The sequence below is a fragment of the Bison bison genome, unplaced genomic scaffold, assembly GCF_000754665.1.
Source record: "Bison bison bison isolate TAMUID 2011002044 unplaced genomic scaffold, Bison_UMD1.0 scf7180017864117, whole genome shotgun sequence".
Taxonomy (NCBI): Eukaryota; Metazoa; Chordata; class Mammalia; order Artiodactyla; family Bovidae; genus Bison; species Bison bison.
Genome location: NW_011494689.1, coordinates 779,512 through 802,099, shown reverse-complemented (window position 1 = coordinate 802,099; position 22,588 = coordinate 779,512). Strand labels below are relative to the sequence as shown.

The following is a 22,588-nucleotide window of genomic DNA, read 5'->3' as shown; positions in this document are numbered from 1 at the left end:
GCCCCTAAACCTACCTTTGTTTATACTTTTTCCTCATTCCTCTTAACTCTAAGGTCTGCTCTAGTAACTAAACTTTTCTCAACTATCTTCCTGTTCTTCAATTCTTCAAACACATACACCACGAAAATGCCATGGAGGAAAATCAGGTATACAGTAGGAACTGTATTTTAGTTTGATTGAAGCAGAAGGAATTTGAAAGGCAATAGTAACAGAGAAGTCAGAATGCTGTGGAGCCATGTAATAGAAGCTACTGGATCAAACACTGGTGATTCCAGAAACAAAAAAGTTTCAGCAGAAAACAGAAAAAGGAAACCAGTCAATCAGGGATTGGGAATTGAGCAAAGGACCAAGGAATGATGGCACTGACTGAACCCTCATTTTTCAAAAGTTAAAATTTTCTAAATGAATATTCTTAACTCATTTCCTCTGCTCAGCTATAAGAACCGTTCACTTGGATGTGTTACATTTTTTTTAACTCCCTACAACACATATAGCAGATGCTCAATGAATATTTGTTGAATAACATCTGAGAGAATCTCTCCAACAGTCCTTAAACTCAAACTCAAAGCTCACCTTCCAGAACTGCTTAGGCATACCTAAGTCCAAACAGGATTTAGAATTCTTTCTCCTTCTATTTCTATGATCATGAAAACACAAAGAGGTAGGAGAATTTTAAGGTTTCCATCTTATAAAAAGATTTCCTATCTTATAAAAAAAATGTAGCTGTCAAATTTCAGCTTCAGATGTAAGAGTCGACAGAACACCAAACTCAGGGAAAAACTGGGTGGTAACAGAATCTACAGAGAGACTGTCAGACATTACTTAGACAATACAATGTCTCTTGGGACAGTCACAGAAGGGAAAGAGAACTCACTGATCTCTGACCACTAACAATTATCTTCAAGTTTCAGAGAAAGGCCAGGAAATGAGAGCAACTAGTTTAAAAGGATGAAAAAGAGAAAAGGCGAGAGAAACTCACAAGGGGACTTTCTCCTCCGTGGTAAGGCTGAACACCACCTTTCCCAGGACCACAGCTCCACTATTTACACCAGGCTGCAGAGCACTCAGGGGCTTGCGCTCCAGAGTCACCTTCTGCCCCGAGGCTGACTGATAGCGCCCATCACCACAAGGGCCCAGGTGGGCTGGGCGCAAGTTTCCCAGCATGCTCTGTAACTTTTTGGTCTTCACCTTTCCCTGCAAAGGAAAAGGAAACAGGTAAGAAGCTGGAAACTAATCACTCTCCTTGAGAGTCCAGTCCTCCCCACCACCTACCCACTTCTGCAGGGTCAGTACTACCGAGGCCTACTATTTTATTGACCGTATAAAAGTAGGATTCAGTCTTCAGACATCTTTACCTTGCTCTCAAGGAAGCTGGTTAATCTAGTCAGGAAATCCAGGAGCTGTTGCTCTCGTTGCCAGGGCTCTGGCCAGGCAGGGTCCAGTGCTGCAGCCCGAGAGAAGCCCTCCAGGGCCTCACCATAATTCTCCTCATATTTATGTAACTGCACAAGAAGTAACAAACCCTCCCAATTAAAGTATGTTTAACACAAACTATGCAGAAGTGGGCTAGCACAGTGGGCTAGGAATCTTGAGAAATAAACTGTTCTCCTGTTCCCAACTGTTTTCCTACTCTACAAACATTCCTAGTTTTTTTCCTGTTCTACAAATAAACTGCATGAAGAGCTGGTTAATACCTTATATCCTTTTTTCCTGGCCAAGGTGATCACAACCTCAAAGGTGAAATCATTTCAAAGAAGCTAACTTCCAAACTCTAAAACAGTTAAGTTGCATATATTGGGTGATTCTATTTTTATTTTTATAATGAACATTTTAGGAAAGTCTTGTAAACTGTGCCCCCCATCCTCTATTCACCCTCCCACCAACTCAGCCCCCTTTCCTTTCCCTCCAGATACTTTAGTCAAACTAAGCAAGTTTTTCCCAGAAATAATTTAGCTTTCCTCTAGCAGTGAGTACCCAACCTTGTCCCTACGAATACTGTTATCCTCACAGGCTAAGACCTAGATAGCTTATGTATTTGACTTTCAGATGACCACTCCCCAGTATAAATGATAATTTCTTTTTATTTTTACCGTTGCCCTGTTCAGATGAAGATCAGGATTGCTGGAAGCTGTCCTGTCAACTTTCTCCTATAGTGGAATAAGAAGACCATCAGTGGCTCTTGTCTCAGTCTTAAGGACGGCCATACACAACATGTCCTAAACCTTGTCTCCTTGGAAAAATTTAAGTTTCTGCTTGTCAAATTGTTTCCTATACCCACACTATAATACAGTAAATGCTTGTGTAGAACATATTACACAGTCCCTGAAACCTCAAGGATGTAAGGGCTTTGTATGTGCATGGAACTTTAAAACAGATTACAATTTACCCACGTAATAGTATAAAGATAGAAGTAATATGTGACTAATATCTGATAAAAAATTTTAATTAATGAGATGCTAATACAAATGAAAAAAATCTAGAAAACAAATGATGCTGATTAACACATTTCCTCTGCCTATGAGTCCAGCTTCAGACACAAATGGAATCACGTTGCTACATCTAAACCCCCTTAAAACACACAAAGAAAGCCAAATTCTGATTTGCTAATTTAAATAGATAGCCAGAAACCACGCAGCAGTATAGACAAACGTATCTGCAGCTATCTTCGTGGCTATGATTACTTTATTTTTTTTAATTCTATTCACTGCCGGGCACACTGCAAAAGCACAAACAATAGGAATTAAAACTATTTAAATGACTGGTTCAAATATGTTAAAAAAAATGCAGGTCTGATGAAGAAATTAAGAGTTAAAAGCAATTATTTAGCAGAAGCCAAATATAAAATTTTAAAGGAGTACATCACATTATACCTTAAAATGTAAGCAGTTACCAGATTAAGAAATCAGAGTAAAACAAAATACTTCTGCCTAGAAAGTTCCCTGATTGAGTAAAACCAAACCTGCTGACTACACAGGTTGGGTTGAGTTAAATGCCACTGTTAAGGCTACAGTGAGAAGCACAGTGTGTGAGGAAGTCGTCTCTGTCATTTTTTAAAAAGCCATCTTATTAATGCATGTTCCTCTGTCACGGGTGCAAGTCCTACCGGGTGAGCTGCAGTCATCAGCACAGAGCAACAGAAGAGCACAGTACACACATCCGTCCCCACGGCTTCTCGGCACGGCTGCACCAGAGTGCACCAGGGTAAAGCCAAACAAACAGTATGAGAAGTGTACTTTTTAAGAAACTAACTTATTTGAGTTAGATATTTTTGAAATACAAAAATTGGTTGTGTATTTTAAAGCTATAATTCTTGGAGACATTCTGTGATTAAAAATTTGACTGTGCTTATTAAAAATGGTTATCTATGTTTCAGAATTCAGTTTTGTGAAAAATAAAGTTTCTGTGGGATGGTAAAAAAAAGAAAGAAAAAAGAACAGTCCCTAAACTGCAAACATGAATATAAGGTAGCTATATTCCTTATTCTGCCACTCAGAGCAAAATAAATAAGTTAAAAAGTGAGTCTCTATGTCAAGAGAAAACAAAAGCAGGTGAATACGAAGTCTAAATAAAAAGTACTCAGGAGGCCAATGTAAACTTTGTTAACAATGAGCAGTCATGCACTCAAAGCCTGAAGGAAACCGCCCTACAAGTGGATATTAATATAAACAGCCTGAAAACCTAAGGCAAAGCATAAGCTCCAGTGAATTAATCCCTAGGATATAATGTAGAATGGACTCCCTGCTATTTTCTATTTTAGCCTGTGGGAAATCCAGATTCATACTATTTAATGGTTAACCTGGGGATACTGCTTAATTTATACTTAAGTAGCAGAGTTTTAATCTTTTTAATGTGTATATATATATTAATAAACATTATTTTTAACATATACATTTTCCCCATTCAAAAAGATGAACATATTGGGATGGGCTCTGTGATCTGGTTGCACATGCCTACATAAGAACTCTAGACAGCTCAAACAGCTACCTCGCACTGAGGCACGCACGCAAGCGATGGCTAATACTCAAGTTATAGGAAGAAATACCTCACCTCTGCAGGACTGGCTCCACAAAACCATACCCATCAGATGCCAGCAAACACTCCCCATGCTGCTCGCTAAAACGCCACAAAGAAGACTGAACAACATTTTTGCTCCTGTTGCTGCCTCTACATATCCAGCCTGGGTGAACATAAATACTTACTGCTTGGGCATAAGCACTGAGGGCTTGCTGGGAGATCTTAGGGTTCTGGCCAGTATTGAAGTAAAGAGAAAGGTAGGCATTCCCCAGAATATCTAAAAAAGAAACACAGGTTTCTGGTTATGCATGTAAGGAGCTTAAAGTCACCACTCCATCCTAACAAGTAAAAAGCTGAACAGACTAAAAGATCCACAACTCCTCTGCTGCTAAGTAGCTTCAGTCGTGTCCGACTCTGTGAGACCCCACAGACGGCAGCCCACCAGGCTCCCCCGTTCCCGGGATTCTCCAGGCAAGAACACTGGAGTGGGCTGCCATTTCCTTCTCCAACTCCTCTTGGGTGCATAATAAAGGAGACAACAGGGGTAAACCACTGCTCCAAAATTAGACAGACAGAGCTGAATACAGGGAGTTATCACTTAGCAGAATCTCAGGAGCTACCACAGCAACAGTGCTGGGGTAGGAAAACCTAAACTGAAATTGATGAATTCTGGAGCCTCACCGTGGACAAACCTGGGAGTTAAAAACTCCAGGGGTACCAGTCATAAGGGACCCCCAACAATATTGTAAGATTTCCCTCCAAGAACTCAACCAGATTCCCATAGCAAATATCGAAGAATACCCTCATACTTCTAGCAGAGGGAGGGGACAAAGAAACTTTTTTGAAATATGCCAAAGCACACCATTCTTGTTTTTGTTGTTTGCGTGGGGTTTTTTGGCCACACTACATGGCTTGAGGGATCTCAATTCCCCAACTAGGGACTGAACCTGGGCTACAGCAGTAAAAACCTGGGATCCTAACCACTAGGCCACCAGGGAACTCCTGAACACTCCATTCTTAACAAGTACCCCCAGGAGAAACTAGTTAACCAGAGCTTAACCTGCTAAGGTATTATCAGAAGGTAACTGACCTAAGGAAGGGAAATAACCAACTCCAGCTAACTCTAGCCTTCCATATGCAAGAAGGGAAATACCCAACTCCAACCAACTCTAGCCATCCTGTGCCTCCTAAGTTGGGGTGGAAGGGCAGAGAAAAAAACTGAGAAACACGGTGATGGATCATCTCAGAGCCCAAGAGCTAAGTATAACTATTTTGGTCACCCTCAAAAGTCTATATGAAAGGCCCCACATCTGAAACAAACCAGTGAGGACACTATACTCAAGGTATACCCAAAATTCCTCTGGGATAAAGAGGCAAACACGAACCCAAAGGAAACAACAGGAGACTGCACAAAAGCCCCGCTTTGCTTATAGGGAAACATAAGCCTCCTCTCTTCAATGAAAAGGTCCAAGAGGTACTAGAATAGTGGTTCATCAAAATACCTTCTGGGCTCCTTCAAAGCAAAGATGCCCTGGCTTCACACTTAAGAGTCAGACTCAACAGATGGGCTCCAGATGATCCTGGTGTGCAGCCACAGTTGAGAACCACTGCTCTAGAAACCTGCTGGAGATCTTTTGAAAGCACTCACACCAGGAGCGGCCATCAAGGATGTCCATCTGCACAGCCAACTTAGCCTGTCGGACACTGTCCATGACGTGGCGAGAATGTTCATCTCCGGAGTCAGTCCGCAGCTGGCGAAGCACCATTGACAGGTTTTGAAGGGAGACTTTGTTCTTGCACTGCAAATGGAGAAGCCATATACTTAACCTGCATGGTTCTATTTCTCCTTTGCAGATCTATTTTATTCCAGGCTTCTAATTTTTCATCTTAATTCTTACTGCCATCTGTATCTAAGACGCCCATCTACAAGGATCAACTTGGTTACTTTTCTACACTTCTCATCTACCTCTGAACCTGGTCCCATCATCTTCTTCCTCATCCAAGTCTGCTCCCCTATCCTTTCTCCCCTCTTCTGATTCTGTTCTCCTAATTCCCATGCAGTTCTACGCTGGTATTCATGGCCTAGGGAAACTCACAAAACCAGAGAAATCCCATCCTCCCCATCTGTGTTTTCTGAGGGTACAGTGGGCAGCTCACATGGGTGAGAGCTCCTGAGAAGCAGGTGTGGGCAGCTGCAACATCCCCTTTCTTCCAGTACACCTCACCCAGCTGGTTCCAGGCTTCTACCAGCTTGGGCTCCAGCTTCACAGCCTTAGACAGAAGCTCCTCAGCCTTGGGGCTATAGTCAGGAGTCACATTCAGTGCTTTCCCAGTCAGCATCAGAACCTGTGCATTGCCCTGGACAGAACCTAGGAGGAAGGGAAAAGATAAAGGAAATCCAGACAGTTTTACAGGTGAGACCAGGGTACAGAATCACCCTATGCCAGTTCTAGCAATCAAATAATTAAGGAAAATCTTCATGAACAAATAATTTATTGAAAACCTACCACATGCAGACTATTATGTTAGAAAACAAGGTAACAAAGAAAGCATTATCCCTACCTTTGAGGGGCTTACAATCTAGTGGAGAGGACAATGTCTGTCCATGGGAAATTAAAACACAATGAAAAAGAGCATACGACATACACCCAATGAATGGACTTTACAAAGTGAAAAGGAGAAAAGACAAGACATTCCAGGAAGAAAAATGAAGTAAACAAAGACAAAGAAGCAGAAAGGAGAAATACATGTGGCATGTCCATGGGAGGATAGATGGTTCAACCTGAATGAAACAAAAGGCTCCTCTGTGAGTAGGTAGTCAGAGATAAGGGTAGGGGGGGGAAAAGTCAGACAATGAAGACTTGAATAACAAAGGACTGGTTTAGACCTCAACCAGTCAAGAGTAGGAATCTTTGAAGATACTTGAGCAAAGAGGCAGACAAGAGATGAGATTAAATTCATGAAGCAATTATTTAGAAAGATTATGGCCATGGTCGTTATTTAAGTAGATTTGAAAGTAAAAGAAATTAAGAGGCAGAAAGGTCAGTTAAGAAGATTACTGAAACAGTAATCAAGCAATAAGTATGGTCTTTTTCATTTCACAGCATTTGGAAATGGAGTTTAGGGAACGGAAAGGCTGCCATCCTACACAGACACCCTTAGAAGAAATGTTCTGTTGTACTAACTTGTAGCAATCACAAACAGGATACCAAAGAGTCTACAGAGACAGCAAAGCTCCATCACATTTCAATAAGGAACAGCGGGTTGTGTGTTCTTTTGGGACTCATACCCACTACTTCCTCCATCTGCTGCAGGGTCTTCTCCATCTCTTCCCGCACATCTTGTTGCTTCCTCCCAGCATCGTCCACACTATGTGTCTCGAAATAGCACTCTCGAAATGAATACAGCTGATCCACCAGTTCCTAGGAATATAAGAATGAGACCATTATAAGAATAGTCTCCGTTAAGTGGAGAGGATACCAGACAAGTAAACTTTGAGACTGGCTAGCCATACCAACTTTTGGCCTGGAAATGCTGATCCTCTACCTCACCCAGGAATGACACAAGAGGCAGGTTGCAGATAGGGAAGGAAAGTTGTTCAGCCCACTCTCACACTGTCCCAAGTCAACCTGTACCATGATTGACAGTCTCTCCTCTTAGACCCAGCAGAGCTTCCAACATGATTAAGCACTTCATATACCTTAGTCAGGAGAGAGGAAATGCTTTGCACCTTGAGATAAAACAAAGTTAATAAGATCATCCCATCTAGTACTGGTCCCTAAAGTATAAAATTTTGAAATTTACCCTTAAAACTGGATTTCCTAACAATAAAAATCCCTTACTTCTGATTTTTCCTATGCCGATATCTGAAAATATGTGACATTTGTGAGTATGACAAACATGGGAGAGCCATTCTCTATGACAAACAGGCCAATTTAAGCTTGATAAATTTTGTATTTTTGCAGTTTTGTTTCTTTAGATATTTGTGGGTTTTGTTTGTTGTTTTTGTCAAGTCATCCTTTGGCTTGCTTGCATTCTTTCCAAGTAAATGTTCTCCTTCCTCTTTAAATATCTCTGTTTGAGTCTTCCTGGGACATCAATCAAAGCTTTTCCATTATCTATTCTTTCCTAAAACAAAACAGCAGTAGAAAGGTATAATCCAATCCCACCAAGTCTTACCAACTACCTCTGCCTCACACCCCAAATCCATCCACCAGTCTCCATGTCACTATGAGTACCCTCAACTAAATCAGCATCATTACTTGCCTGAACTATTTCAACAGCTTCTTAACGGGTCGTTCTGCTTCTACTCTTTCCCATTCTCCTCACTATAGCTGGATGGCCTTACAAAAATGTAGGTCATGTTACAAACACTCAGATAGTTTCCCACTGCAGACAGAATAAAATTCAGGTCCTTATTATGACCTAGAAGACTGTGAGATCTGACCTCCCACCATTCATCCTGCCACAAATTTCACTTCTTATCACTCTCCTACACTATTCAAGCCACACTGGCTTTCATCCAGGTCCTCAAATCCACTCTCAATCCTGCCTACACACATGCTGTTCCCTCTGCCTGGACATTCTTTCTCCAGACCTTTGCGTGGCTCATTCCTCTTCATTATTTAGGTCTCAGTTCAAACACCAATTTCTCAGAGAGGCTTTCCCTGACTACCCAAACTAAAGTAACTCCTTCCTCCTCCACCCTACTGTTAAATCACACTCCTACTTTTCTTCACAGTACTTATTTGAAGTTAAAATTCTACCCAGAATGATGAAATTAGATTATCTCCTTCTGTAACAGTGCTTTTCAAGTTTTATTGTATTATTTCCAGGACCCAGCCCACAGAGATTCTGATGTTAGTCGTTTTAGCAGAACTCAAAATTCTGCATTTTAACAAGCACCCTGCATGACTTTAATAAAAATGACCTGTAAAATACACTTTGAGAAAAATCCTTAATATATTCCTTCTAATCTAAAATGTCTATGACAATGAAATAAAGTTTACCACCATTCGCATGAATAGCAACATCACCATTCTTTTCCTCTCTCTACTCCATTCTCCCATTCCATCCTTGCACCTTCCCCACCCACCCCCAAGATACCCCAGTATCCTCTACTTCGCTGCTTAGGGCATCTACCACAAATAAGAGCAGGAAAAGACAGATCTCAGCAAATATTACAACCCATTTCCTTTCATCATGCAGTCAGCAATAGCCACATATTAAGAATTACAGAGAAGGTCTTGGAGAAGGCAGTGGTACCCCACTCCATCACTCTTGCCTGGAAAATCCCATGGACGGAGGAGCCTGGTGGGCTGCCGTCTATGGGGTCGCACAGAGTCGGACATGACTGAAGCGACTTAGCAGCAGAGAAGGTCTTATTGTTTGCTTCTATTTGTAATAGAAAACATACAAGAAATTGTTTGGCTTTGTTGGTTTGTTTTGCTACAGTGAACATTTTTAGTAACTTTTGTCCTGGCAAAAATCAATATATATATGTTGTTAAAATTCAAATAGGTACATGTAAAATAAGCAGAGTAAAAAATTCCTCATGACCATCCCAATAACCCCAGAGATAACCATGGCTTAGTTTACCTTTTCAGGTTTTTTCTATACATATACAAACATACATACACAATGTTTGTAATACAGTGCTAGATTTGAGAATCTCTGATTTCAGACAGTCACACTAGGGAAAAGAACTACATCCAAGACAACTGGATGTGAGGTAAAGCTCACACTCTAAAAAGTGTTATTAGTCTAATCTACTAAAGAAACAAAGAAATCTCATCAATGTTTAAACTTTTGTTGTAGAAGCCTTTAAGAAAGTTACAAACCTGTCATAAGTCCAACATTTACATTTTAGGCTGCCTTAGAATACAAAAAACTCAGTTTCTGAGATTTAAGAAAAATCTTGGATTATTAAAAGAAAAGAGTCAAGCAATTAATTAGCTCCTATCTACCAAGTACAAGACTGTCCCAGTTACTACAGTCAACTGTGAACTGAGTGCAGTCTGGAGCCTTCTGCATTAGACCCCAAACTGGAATTGTGGAGTACACAAAAAAATAAAAACTGTTAAATTCTAAGGAGAGTAACCAGAATTCACGCGGTGCAAGCCATTACTGTGATTGTTGCCAATTTGAAAGCATGAAAGTACTGAAGAAATGGTCTTATCAAAACTACAAGCAATAAGTAATAGCGCCTGCAGATCTGCCAAACACACGTGTATACTATTTGTTATGGGTGAATGAGGGGAGGGGGGAATACAACCTCGCAACAATGTACAGGAATAAAGTTAGGAGCAATAAATCGTCTTCCCTACAGAACTGAAATTGACTGCAGTCGGGTCAGCACCACGGGATCCCAACAAACTGGCTGCGCCTGTCGCTTGGCCCCGGGGGGCTCCTCTAGCCCGTGGCGGCTGCACCTTCGGGAGTTGTTATAGTAACCACGGGGACACAAGTAGCGTCGGGTATGTGTCAAGAAATTCGCAGGCAGTGCATAAACTGGGCTCTCTACTTCTTCCCAAGTAACAAAAGCAGATATGTATTTTAATCTATGACCCCCACCTGCAATTTCTGCAAGACCTCCTTGACTTCTTCCTCTTCAACAGCCATCATTTCCCAGCTTCTCCGCCCCCAACTTAAAACCATAGAGACGCATACCCGTCCCCACGATAGAGCCACAGCGGCATCTAGAGCTCTGGAGGCTTACGGCACCTGAGTGAAAGCTGGTTTTCTAGGAAGCGCGCCGCTCCAAACTTAACTATGCTAAGTGGATTTCCCTGGTGGTGCTGAGACGGTAAAGAATCCGCCTGCAATGCCTATAGCCCAGAGGAAATGGTCTGCAATCACTTTCAAATTCATAAATTTGTCTTTTCCAAGTCCTGCAAACAAAATGTTCTCAGATTAAGTACCTGCGTATTGTTGTTTCGTATATTCCTATTTGTTTATACCAAAATTATAATACCCCAGGGAAAAAACAGACTAAGAAAGTGGGTGCCTGTGTTATAAGCTTAAAATTTTGAAGGAAATGTAGTACAGTGGTAAGGTAACTTGCCTGAATGTCTTCCAAACTTTACAGTGATTTTCTATATAGGAGGAATTTTATAATTTTTAAAACACTATCCTAATAAATCGACTACACTTGGAATGGTATTAAGAAAGCCATCACTAATACACTAATAGTGTGTGTGTGGTATGTGCGGGCACGCTGGATCCCTGAGTAGTGTGTGTGTGTGTGTGTGTGTGTGTGTGTATGCACACGCTGGATCCCTGGGTAGTGTGGGTGTGTGTCTGTGTATGCACACGCTGGATCTCTGGGTAGTGTGTGTGTGTGTGTGTGTGTGTGTCTATGTGCACGCTGGATCCCTGGGTAATGTGTGTGTGTGTGTGCACGTGTGTGTGAAAAGCCTGGTAGGCTAGTCCATGGGGTCACAGAGTTGGACACAGCACACACACATATGTATCAGTACACTAATAATGTTTATATATTGATAAACTATATCCCAAAGGGTATTTAAGAAACAATTGACTGTGTCTGAAGAGGGAAATAGGGGGACTGAGAGCTGTCTAGGAAAAGAAGATTCTTCTCATTGTGTACACTTTTGAATGTTTGTCATGTAAATGTATTACCTATTCAAAAACAAACATAATTAAAAAAAAAAAAAAGGATTTGCTTCCACCTAGATAGACTATCTCTATTGGAGAAGGAAAGGGCACCCACTCCAGTGTTCTTGCCTGGAGAACCCCAGGGAGTGGGGAGCCTGGTAGGCTGCCATCTATCGGGTTGCACAGAGTCGGACACGACTGAAGCGACTTAGCAGCAGCAGACTATCTCTGCATGAGACACAAGATGCTACAAGACTAACTGCTTCCAGAAATGAAAAGTGAGTAGTTCAGGAACAGGAGTGAAAGGCAAGAGTTTTCACTCTGAATTTTTTGTACCTTTGGAATTTGTACCATGTGAATGTATTAAACTCTTACATTTTTTTAAAGTAGAATGCAATTTTTAAAAAGTAGCATGTAATAGTCCACCAGACTTTTTCTTTAGTTTTAATTATAGCTTACTTATACTTCAAATTGATTCTGTGAACCTAACAAAGGAAGCAAAGGTTCAGGACAGAAATCATGAATGTACAAAAATTATTTCTTCAAATCACTTTTCAACACATTTTAAAACTTCATAGGGAAGAAAAAACTCTTCAACCTATAAAAATCTGTGTAATTAGCAATGAAATAGAAAGGGGTGTTTTGAGCTTTTAAATAAAGATTTTTTCATCCTCTTTCTCGGATACCATTTTAACTTTGGGGTACTATAATTGGCAATGGACAGAGACCTGGCGAGCTGCAATTCATGGGGTCGCAGAGTCAGACACGACTGAGTGACTGAACTATAAAAATTATTTTTTAAGAGATTTGATATTCTATACCCTTAAAGAAGAAAATGTTACTTGGTTGCTATTAAATTAGGTAAAGCAAGGTTATTTACTTGCCTTAGAGATGGGAATACCAGACCACCTGATCTGCCTCTTGAGAAACCTATATGCAGGTCAGGAAACATGGACATGGAACAGACTGGTTCCAAATAGGAAAAGGAGTACGTCAAAGCTGTATACTGTCACCCTGCTTATTTAACTTATATGCAGAGTACATCATGAGAAACGCTAGACTGGAAGAAACACAAGCTGGAATCAAGATTTCTGGGAGAAATATCAATAACCTCAGATATGCAGATGACACCACCCTTATGGCAGAAAGTGAAGAACAACTAAAAAGTCTCTTGATGAAAGTGAAAGAGGAGAGTGAAAATGTTGGCTTAAAGCTCAATTCAGAAAACTAAGATCATGGCATCTGGTCCCATCACTTCATGGGAAATAGATGGGGAAACAGTGGAAACAGTGTCAGACTTTATGTTGTGGGGTTCCAAAATCACTGCAGATGGTGACTGCAGCCATGAAATTAAAAGACGCTTATTCCTTGGAAGGAAAGTTATGACCAACCTAAACAGCATATTCAAAAGCAGAGACATTACTTTGCCAACAAAGGTCCATCTAGTCAAGGCTATGGTTTTTCCAGTAGTCATGTATGGATTTGAGAGTTGGACTGTGAAGAAGGCTGAGCGCTGAAGAATTGCTGCTTTTGAACTGTGGTGTTGAGAGTCCCTTGGACTGCAAGGAGATCCAACCAGTCCATTCTAGAGATCAATCCTGGGTGTTCTTTGGAAGGAATGATGCTAAAGCTGAAACTCCAGTACTTTGGCCACCTGATGCGAAGAGTTGACATTGGAAAAGACTCTGATGCTGGGAGGGATTGGGGGCAGGAGGAGAAGGGGACGACAGAGGATTCGATGGACGTGAGTTTGAGTGAGCTCCGGGAGATGGTGATGGACAGGGAGGCCTGATGTGCTTCGATTCATGGGATCGCAAAGAGTTGGACACGACTGAGCGACTGAACTGAACTACAATGACTAAATATAAAATACACTCAAATGATTTCAGTATGACTTTTACTACCTAAAAAACAATGGAACTTGGAATTTAGGTAATTCCATGGCAGTTCTTCCCAAGCCAGTAACAATAAATCACAAAATCTAAGAGTTAGAAAAGGCTGTAAGGATAATTTAATTCAACCCCTTATATCACAGACAGAAACAAAGGCCCCAAAAGTTTAAACTTAAACTTGTACAACTAATATATGGGGGAAAAAATAACTAGAACCTTGATGTTCTGCCTCCTCAACCAGTATGATTTCAAGTCTTGCCTCTAAAATGATGTAAAGTTACTGAAAGTATCCTTCAAATTTCTTTATTGGTTCTATATTATACTGTGATAATAGTCAGAAATGACCACTATTTAATAAAGAAAAACAAGGAATAAATCATTAAAAGTATTTTAATTACTATAATCTTGAGATCAACAACATATTGGCAAGTTTTCTGCAGTAGAAGTACATTCCTAAATAAGTAGATCCAGGGCAACAGCGAGCAAAAAAGAAGTAATTTTATCTCAAATGCCAAAAAGTCAACTTTCAACATAACTTTATCAATGTGAATTACTCTTAAATAGAAATAGGAACTAAACATACATGCATCAAATTGTACCTTCATTCAATGATATGACACCTCCAATCAAGTTCATACATGGGCAAATACATTAAGTATATACAAATAAATGTGTGTTTCCAAATAACAAGCTACAGACTCACTCATTCCTGAAACCAAAATGTTCACATAAACATACTGTCAAATATGGCAACAACAAAAAAAAAATGTAAAGGAACATATGTACACCAGAACCCAAACTGACATGTAGACATAAAACAGAGGTGCTTATACAGTATACTTAAACTATTGCTCAGCCAGAAATAGCTCAAACATAAACAAATGGTGATCTACAAACACCAAAAATTATTGTAAGCTTTTTGCTACCAGTGAAAACTCAACAGTTCACCCTAAAATTGAGTTTAAAATGCTTATGCCTCAAATAAAAGAAACTGAAAAGGAAACCTGAAGCCACCCCCCACCCACTGCCACTTAATCTCTTATAAGTTGGAAACGTAAAGACAATTTTGAAGACTCAGTACAAACACAAAAGGCTGGTGACTCCTATATAAAACAAAGACTATTTACTAAATGAAATCACTGAAAGAGAACAGAGAAAATTCTGTGAGGTCAACTAAATTCTTTTTACTTTAAAAGCCCTGCTAGAGACTGGCTGCTGCTCTAATTCATTATTTGGGGAGGCAAAACTAAAAAAACTGTTGGCAGGTTCAGGTGCTGTGGGAGAACCCACAAAAAATGGTCTGAACTGAAAATCTCCATCTCCACCACCCCGATTTCGAACTGGTGTACCATCCAAAGGAAACTTGGAGTTGTTCCCTAGAAGAAAAATAAGGGAAGAACTTAAGTATCTATTTCCTTACAGATCTTCTGGATCAAAAAACAAAGTCATTCAATAATATTTTAACAGAACTCAACACTTATGACCTGCGTAAAACATACACCTTGGATAAAGAAAAGATGGCCTCCTCCCCTTACCACAGTATAGATATCTTACCTGCTTCTGTGTGCAGTTTCCAGTGATACCCATTACCTCATCACCAAAAGTAATTTAACACAGTGAAATACTTTTGTAGAGCTAGAATTTACAGTATCATAATTTTATTATCTATTAATCTACATCCAAGGAATATCATATATATTCATGTGTGTGTGTCTTTTGTCCCAGGTTCTTTAAGAACAAATTTCTTTTTTACAATTTCCGTAAGTGCTCTGGAAAATATATGACTACCATGAAAACCAGGCACATATTCACGTCCCAAGATCAATTAGCACACCCTTAAGAAAAATTATACAATAGATCTGATAAACATTTAACAGCTTCCAATGGGGCTTCCCTTGAGGCTTAGCTGGTAAAGAATCCACCCGCAATGCGGGAAAGCTGGGTTCAATCCCTGGGTTGGGAAGATCCCCTGGAGAAGGCTACCCATTCCAATATTCTAGCCTAGATAATTCCATGAACTGTATAGTCCATGGAGTTGCCAAGAGTCGGACACGACTGAGTGACTTTCACTGAACCCATCCTTGGCTTTAGTTATATAACTAAAGGAGAATGTTGACTATATCTACTTCAAGCCAACAATGGTGGCAAGAGGTGAAAGGAAAAAGATAAGTGTGTGCAAAAAAAGGAATAGGTAAGCACTGGCAAAAATGGAAGAAATTGAAATAAATGTGGATAGTCACAAGGAAAAAATAAGAATACCTATAATGCCCATACACAATAATACTTTGATTGACTAAATCATATGATTAACTGAAAGCTAAGTTGAAACTTGTTTAAATTCTCCTATGATATTCATCTCATTACTTCATGCCTTTTCTAGGATATCATCTTCTCAACAATAACATTCAAAAAAAGAGGTTTTATAAAAATCCAGCTCAAATAAAAGTTCATCTCAAGAATTTTCACTTTTTTGTGTGTCAAAAAAGCATATTAATAGCATAGTAAAAACTATTAGATTCTGTTATATCAAGAGTGGTATAAAGGAGAGAACTCAGGAAGAGATTCTCTGCCATCTGACAAGTAGAAAAAAGCTAGACTGTATATTTCCAGGAGGCAGAAATCTTATCTGGATAATCCTTACATCCCCATTGCCCAAATTTTTTTCCAGCAGTATGGCACATGAAACATGCTTAATAAATATTTGATAAATTTATGAATGAATAAACAGAAGAACAACCAATAATAACTTAAGAACTGTGCAATCAGTATTGTCATGTGAAAGAAACTAAAACATGGTCTTCTCACAGGATCGCAAATAGTTATAAGAGTATGGGCTCTGAAGATAGCTCTGTGACCTTGACTAATTTACTTAACCTCTCTGTTCCTCAGCTTTCTCATCTGTAATATAGGCATGATAATAAACACCTACCTCATAAAGTTTTATAAATGACACAAATTTATAAATTTCACAAATACATGTGAAATGATAAGTTTCTAATACTTAGTAAGGAATTAATAAATGGAAGCTAATATTATTATTATTACTGCAACTAAATAGCTTTTCATTTGAAGTGGAAATTTGCCAGCTTTAATTTTGGAATTATTTACTCTATTCAAATAAATTGAAGATGTAGTTAAAAATGTAAGCAAATAAAACAGATAAAAGGATGTGCTGACTGAGACACAGATGAAGAACCTAGAGCCTACCACTAATACTACCACTCTAGGCCTCTGGAGTCTCCACTAACTGCATGGAACTATGCAGGGTACAGTGTGAAACATCACTAATTTAAAGAACTGATACTGGATATTACATGTCCTTTCTTACCTAATGGGAAGCCAAAAACACCAGACTGTGCAATCATAGATGGTTCAAGAGTACTATCTTGGTTAGCAATAGTGATATTTCGTAGCCTAAGGCTATCATAGAGACCTTGGAGCTTTTGATACTGGCGATTTCGCTCCATAAGTTTCTCAGAAATGTCACTGAACTTTTTCTTATATTCTTCTAGCACTTTCTTCATGGAGGTGACCTCCCCTTTCATGGAGGTCAATTCTACATCCTTGCTCTGTATTTGCTGAGTATATATCTTCTCCATCTGTTTCAGATGGCCCTCTGCCTTGCTGAAATTGTATTCTTGATAGAGACGCTCCTGGTGTACCTGTCCCAAGAGAGAAAAGATTTAAGGTAATAAATGCAAAGTTGCTTATTTTAACTTTATACAAACACAGAAAGAAAAGAAAGACACACGTACTGGAAAGTTATTACTTTATTTTTTTTTATTTGTTATTACTTTAAATTTTAGAACCAGATTAAGAAGAAATTAGGATGTACAAAAGAATAATTATTATAGAAAATAATACACTATGTCACTAAATGCATAGAAAAAAATGGAGGAATACTCTCAAAGCATGACCATTACACCAACAAAAAATGTGAATATTTGTTTAACCTCAACAAGTGACATGTAGACCAAAGGTTCCAAGAAATCTAACACTAATATTTCAAGTAATCCATAGTGTGGAGAACATTTTATAAAACAGTTCCCAATTATCCCTGCCTCCTAACACTTATATCCTCCCCTTGATCTAGACAGGACCTGTGACTAGATTACAGGAAAAATGACAGGATATCGCTTCATCAGTACATTACATAAGAATATAGTTTCTCTTACTAGCATACTCTCTCTCTTGCTGGATTTGTGGAAGTAAGAGGCCAAGTTGGAAAGGCCAACAGGCAAGTGACTAAGAGCAGTCTCTGGGAAATAGCCAGCAAAATACTAAGGTCACAATGACTTTAAGGATAGACTTTACAACAATACCACATGTTCATGTTCAATCAATACTACCCCCCAAACTGGGATCTACTTTAAGACAGAGTGTCTATTCATTTCAGTCAATAAGTATTACTGAGACTTAAGACCAGTAACTATGATGGCCACTGAGGACCCAAAGATACACAGGAATCAAAACATGACCTAAAGAACTCTCCTAACTAGAAAAGATAAGTAAATATATAAGTAATTACGATATAGTATAAATAATACAACAAAGTAAGCATAAGAAGATATAGGAGCATAGAAGAGGAACATTTTACCTAGAAAAATATAATGAAAATATTTATGTGACAGATGACAAACAGACCTTTTAGAAGCATTATTATAATTGCATATATAAGATATAACACTATTATACTCAAGGACCTGATTAAAGTTTTCCACAGATAAGCCTTTCTAAAAAGAAGCCAAAGGCAGAAATCAAAAAAGGAAATAAGGATATGAATTTGAAGATAAGAATGCTCATTATAGCATTTTTTAAATAACTTATAATTTATGATACAATTCAATCATTAAAATTATGATTTTATGATTTCATCAAACACACAAAAATTTTAAACCTCTGTATGTCAAAAAAATCAAGGAAGACTAACAAAAGTAAAAAAAATTTCTTGCAACATCTGAGTTAAGTATATGTATAGAGAGAATTATTAAAAATCAGTGGGGGGAAATCTATAGCAAATGAAATAAAATAAAACAGATAATTAATAAAAGAAAAATATACTTAAAATACAGGAAAATGTATTCATCTAAAGGCCATCCAACAAATGCATATTTAGAGAGCAATGAGATTCTACTGTAATCATATCTAATTGGTGAGCAGAAAGTATGGTGAACAAGCACCTGCCTACATTTCTTAAGGGAACACAAACTGACAAGATCTAACTGGAGGGCAACTTTTAGTACTACAATTTTTAAAACTTTGAAATGTTTCACTTTCAGGTATTTAAAGTTAGCAAAAAATTAAGGATATGAATTTAATGATAACAGTACTCATCCCAGCATTTTAATAACTTGGAAATAAATTATGATACATTATAACCATTAAAATTATGATTATAGAATGGCTAATTTTTAAATATTTAATAAAATACTCATAACAGGCATAATCTATTGTCAATTTACCTGGCCACAAAAATGGTATCTGTGGTATTATTCTAGGTTTGTATAGACAAAATATATATAAATACATATTTATACCCAGGAAAATCTAGTAATATACAAACATAAGTATCAAGACTAGTTATCTCTGAGTGATAGAATAATGGATTATTTTTATTTTCTTCCTTTTGGATTTTCAACACTAAACATATTACTTTTGCAAAAAAGAAAATTAAAAAGAACATTTTTCCATACATTTATTAAAAAACAAATACAAACACAGTGAAGGAAAAACTTAGAAGCATTCACATACACCTCAAAGCATACTCTCCAGAGAAACTAGCCTAAGCACTAACCTGGTATGTCCAGAAGGCCAGCGCTCGGGAGCTGATGTCCAACACAATCTCTGGTCTAAGTCCCGCCAATACCATGGCTTTATATTCCTCTGATGGACTGAGTTCTGTGCGGACAATATCTAGCTTTCCAGAAAGAGTACTGTTGCAGGCAGGGCAGATAGCTGGTGAACGACTAAACTCACCACTACCATGCTGATCACAGAATATATGAGAGCAGGCAGTGACCCATGCATAACCAGAGAGTTTGACACGACACTTGCGATAATTACAAAGCAGCATGTCTTCACACAAAGACATAATAGATAATAAAGTCTCCAGATGCTGAAAAGAATCCTAAAAAGGGATAAATGAAAGTCAATTTGCAGTAAAATTAAATAAATAAATAAAAATAAATTGAAACATGTTATTTTACTAAGACAAAATAATATACCTTTTATTATGCTTTTGTATTACAATCAACACATAATATCGATTTCAGCCACCCAACAATATTGTGCTCCTTCTTTGTGCAAACCACTGCTAAGGCCATGAAAAATTTTTTTAACGAAAAAGTTAAAGACACAGGTAGTTCCACATCTCACTTATAAGTTAAAAATAATATGTTCATGCAAAAAAAAAAAGTTTAGGAACATTTACAAAGTACAGATAAAAATTAAATTAGTGCCTTTTGCCATTTCTCAATACCTAAACAAAAATCCAAATGTATTACCCATTCATAGTTTGCTAGAATATTTTAGTATCACTTCTCACACTTGGCAGATATAAAAAGTCCAGGCACTAATTTTAGCCATTCTTTAATGCAAAGTATTTTAAGTTACATTTTTAGGTTTTCATATATGCTGATTCCTCAGATTGTTTAACTCTGTTGCCTTGACTAGTAACCTATACTATTAAATAGAAACTAACCTAATTCATTCAAGTAGTTGACATGATGAAGCCTGAAAATCTATATAAAAGCAAACTTTATCACCAATTAAACAACTCACCTATTAATGTAAATACTATTCAATGCTATGCTTCTATTCCATTATTTTTCAACTAGGCACAATATCCTGAACATATCAAAATTAGCCATTATTGTATAAAATAGGTCTTCTCTTGTGCCTCAGACAGTAAAGAATCTGCCTGCAATGCAGGAGACCCGCGTTTGACCCCTGGGTCGGGAAGATCCCCTGGAGAAGGGAATGGCTATCCACTCCAGTATTCTTGCCTGGGGAATTCCACAGACACAGGAGCTTGGTGGGCCTACTGTCCAAGGGGTTGCAGAGTCAGACACGACTGAGCGGCTAACACTTTGTATAAAATAATAGTGACACACCAATTATACACCAAGGGAAGATGGTCACATTTAGAAACGGATAAATTCTGTCAAGACAGTTGCCTGGGTCACAGGGGTAGGACAAGGACGCTCCGACATGTTTTACCCCAAATGTCCCTGCTGAAGGAGTCTCCACAGGTACCTGGCGGCCGCAGTTAAAGGCCTTCGTCGCTCCAGCAGGGTAGAGTGCAGACGGGAAGAAGAAGAGCTCGGAACAGTTTGGAACCTGAGTCCCTTACCAGGCAGAGCCAGTGTTAGTTGCTCAGTCTTGACTCTTTGCAACCGCCAAGCTCCTCTGTCCATGGGATTTCCCAGGCAAGAATACTGGAGTGGGTGGCCATTCCCTTCTCCAGGGGATCTGCACCAGGCAGAGCGAGAGGTGCAGCTAGTTCAAAATTTTCCACAAGGTCGGGGAACGAGTCAATTTAGTGAGCCGTCCAATTTAGCCAGGACCAAGTTTTGAAGATTAGACTCACGGAAACTTCAAACTCGCAGCGCTCTCAAAAGAAAATACTAACAAGATTAATTAAAAAATTGTTTTTAAAATCTAACCTGAGACTCCCAAGAAAAGCGCGGGAAAACACCGTTGCTGCCTTAACTCCACGACGACGACGACGACAAGCGAGGATTCTCCACTGGCGACGCCACTACGTCTTAGGGCGCATGCGCGGGGTCGCAAAGCCTGCCGGGTGGTGGGCGCCAAGTCACGCAGCTCAGGATCCTGGGACCCGAGGCCTCTGGCACGTAGACTATGGGCATTGCACCCCCAGGCGCGCGTGTCTTTGAGTGAATCTGACTGAGGCTGGTCTAGGTGTCCCACTTGGGAGCCTCGCAGATACTGTCCTTGTGTGCGGTTTTCAGCCCTCGACTGGCACAAGCTGTTATTTAGTCGCTAGTCGTGTCTCTTTGTGACCCGCATGGACTGTAGCCCACCAAGCCCCTCTCTCCTAGCTGTCCTCAGCCTATCATTTGAGGTCAGAGTAGAGTGGGGACAGTTGAGAAGCTAACAGCAGGAGTGAGTACACGCAGGTGTTTGTTCTGGGAAATTTTAGGGAGTACCGGTTGGGCAACAAGGCTTTGTAGTTCAGGAAAGTCTCCCAAATTGTGTGATATCTGTAATTTTACACCTACCACCTCTGTTGTATTTTCTGCCATTTTTTAATCCATCTTGAGATAGACATCTTTCCAGTTTTTCACATCCTCTATATAAAGAACTTACTCCTTGGAAGGAAAGTTATGACCAACCTAGATAGCATATTCAAAAGCAGAGACATTACTTTGCCAACAAAGGTCCATCTAGTCAAGGCTATGGTTTTTCCAGTGGTCATGTGTGGATGTGAGAGTTGGACTGTGAAGAAGGCTGAGCGCCGAAGAATTGATGCTTTTGAACTGTGGTGTTGGAGAAGACTCTTGAGAGTCCCTTGGACTGCAAGGAGATCCAACGAGTCCATTCTGAAGATCAGCCCTGATTTCTTTGGAAGGAATGATGCTAAAGCTGAAACTCCAGTACTTTGGCCACCTGATGCGAAGAGTTGACTCATTGGAAAAGACTCTGATGCTGGGAGGGATTGGGGGCAGGAGAAGGGGACGACAGAGGATGAGATGGCTGGATGGCATCACTGACTCGATGGACGTCTCAGTGAACTCCGGGAGTTGGTGATAGACAGGGAGGCCTGGCGTGCTGCGATTCATGGGGTCGCAAAGAGTCGGACAGGACTGAGCGACTGATCTGATCTGATCTGATCTAAAGAACTTGATTTAGAATCTGCAATATGAACGTTCATACAGCTCTTAAGCAATAGGGTTAGGTTTCACAGCTTTTCTGAGATCATCCACCTGTGTACATTCCTGGGCCTGCTTCGATTAATAATTGTTTAAATGTTTGCACCCATTTTATCCTAATACTTTTACCTATTACATTTTCTCTTCTGTACTTACTGTATGACTTTCTGCTCA

The 22,588-nt window shown here is 39.3% G+C and overlaps 2 protein-coding genes across 3 annotated transcripts in view; both read right to left on the bottom strand.

Annotated features, from left to right (window-relative positions):
• Window positions 1-10,651, bottom strand: part of TTC5 (tetratricopeptide repeat domain 5) — a 16,367-nt gene extending 5,716 nt beyond the window's left edge. The window contains exons 1-8 of one of the 2 annotated variants that reach the window (XM_010839460.1): window positions 10,588-10,651; window positions 7,304-7,436; window positions 6,172-6,383; window positions 5,663-5,813; window positions 4,200-4,291; window positions 2,091-2,147; window positions 1,356-1,502; window positions 980-1,194 (exon numbers count right to left, since the gene is read on the bottom strand). In XM_010839460.1, the coding sequence (XP_010837762.1) occupies window positions 980-1,194; window positions 1,356-1,502; window positions 2,091-2,147; window positions 4,200-4,291; window positions 5,663-5,813; window positions 6,172-6,383; window positions 7,304-7,436; window positions 10,588-10,638 (1,058 nt within the window). In that variant the 5' untranslated portion in view covers window positions 10,639-10,651. Of the gene's footprint in view, window positions 1-979; window positions 1,195-1,355; window positions 1,503-2,090; window positions 2,148-4,199; window positions 4,292-5,662; window positions 5,814-6,171; window positions 6,464-7,223; window positions 7,437-10,587 lie in introns of both variants that reach the window. The other variant, XM_010839461.1, reaches the window with a different exon arrangement.
• Window positions 10,652-13,894: 3,243 nt separating this feature from the next.
• Window positions 13,895-21,903, bottom strand: CCNB1IP1 (cyclin B1 interacting protein 1, E3 ubiquitin protein ligase). Its single transcript, XM_010839459.1, has 4 exons — window positions 21,185-21,903; window positions 19,315-19,647; window positions 16,849-17,182; window positions 13,895-14,896 (listed from the first exon to the last, which is right to left on the bottom strand). Exons 2-4 carry the CDS (start codon window positions 19,609-19,611, stop codon window positions 14,694-14,696), a joined length of 834 nt encoding a protein of 277 aa, XP_010837761.1. The 5' UTR covers window positions 19,612-19,647; window positions 21,185-21,903; the 3' UTR covers window positions 13,895-14,693.
• Between the last annotated feature and the right edge of the window lie 685 nt (window positions 21,904-22,588).

Excerpts from the sequence above, each read along its gene's own strand:
- CCNB1IP1 (XM_010839459.1), bottom strand. The coding sequence starts at position 19,611 with ATGTCTTTGTGTGAAGACATGCTGCTTTGTAATTATCGCAAGTGTCGT. Across the intron at positions 17,183-19,314 it reads TGGCCTTCTGGACATACCAG|GTACACCAGGAGCGTCTCTA; the intron begins GTTAGTGCTTAG and ends CTCTTGGGACAG. Across the intron at positions 14,897-16,848 it reads TGTTTTTGGCTTCCCATTAG|GGAACAACTCCAAGTTTCCT; the intron begins GTAAGAAAGGAC and ends TTTTTCTTCTAG.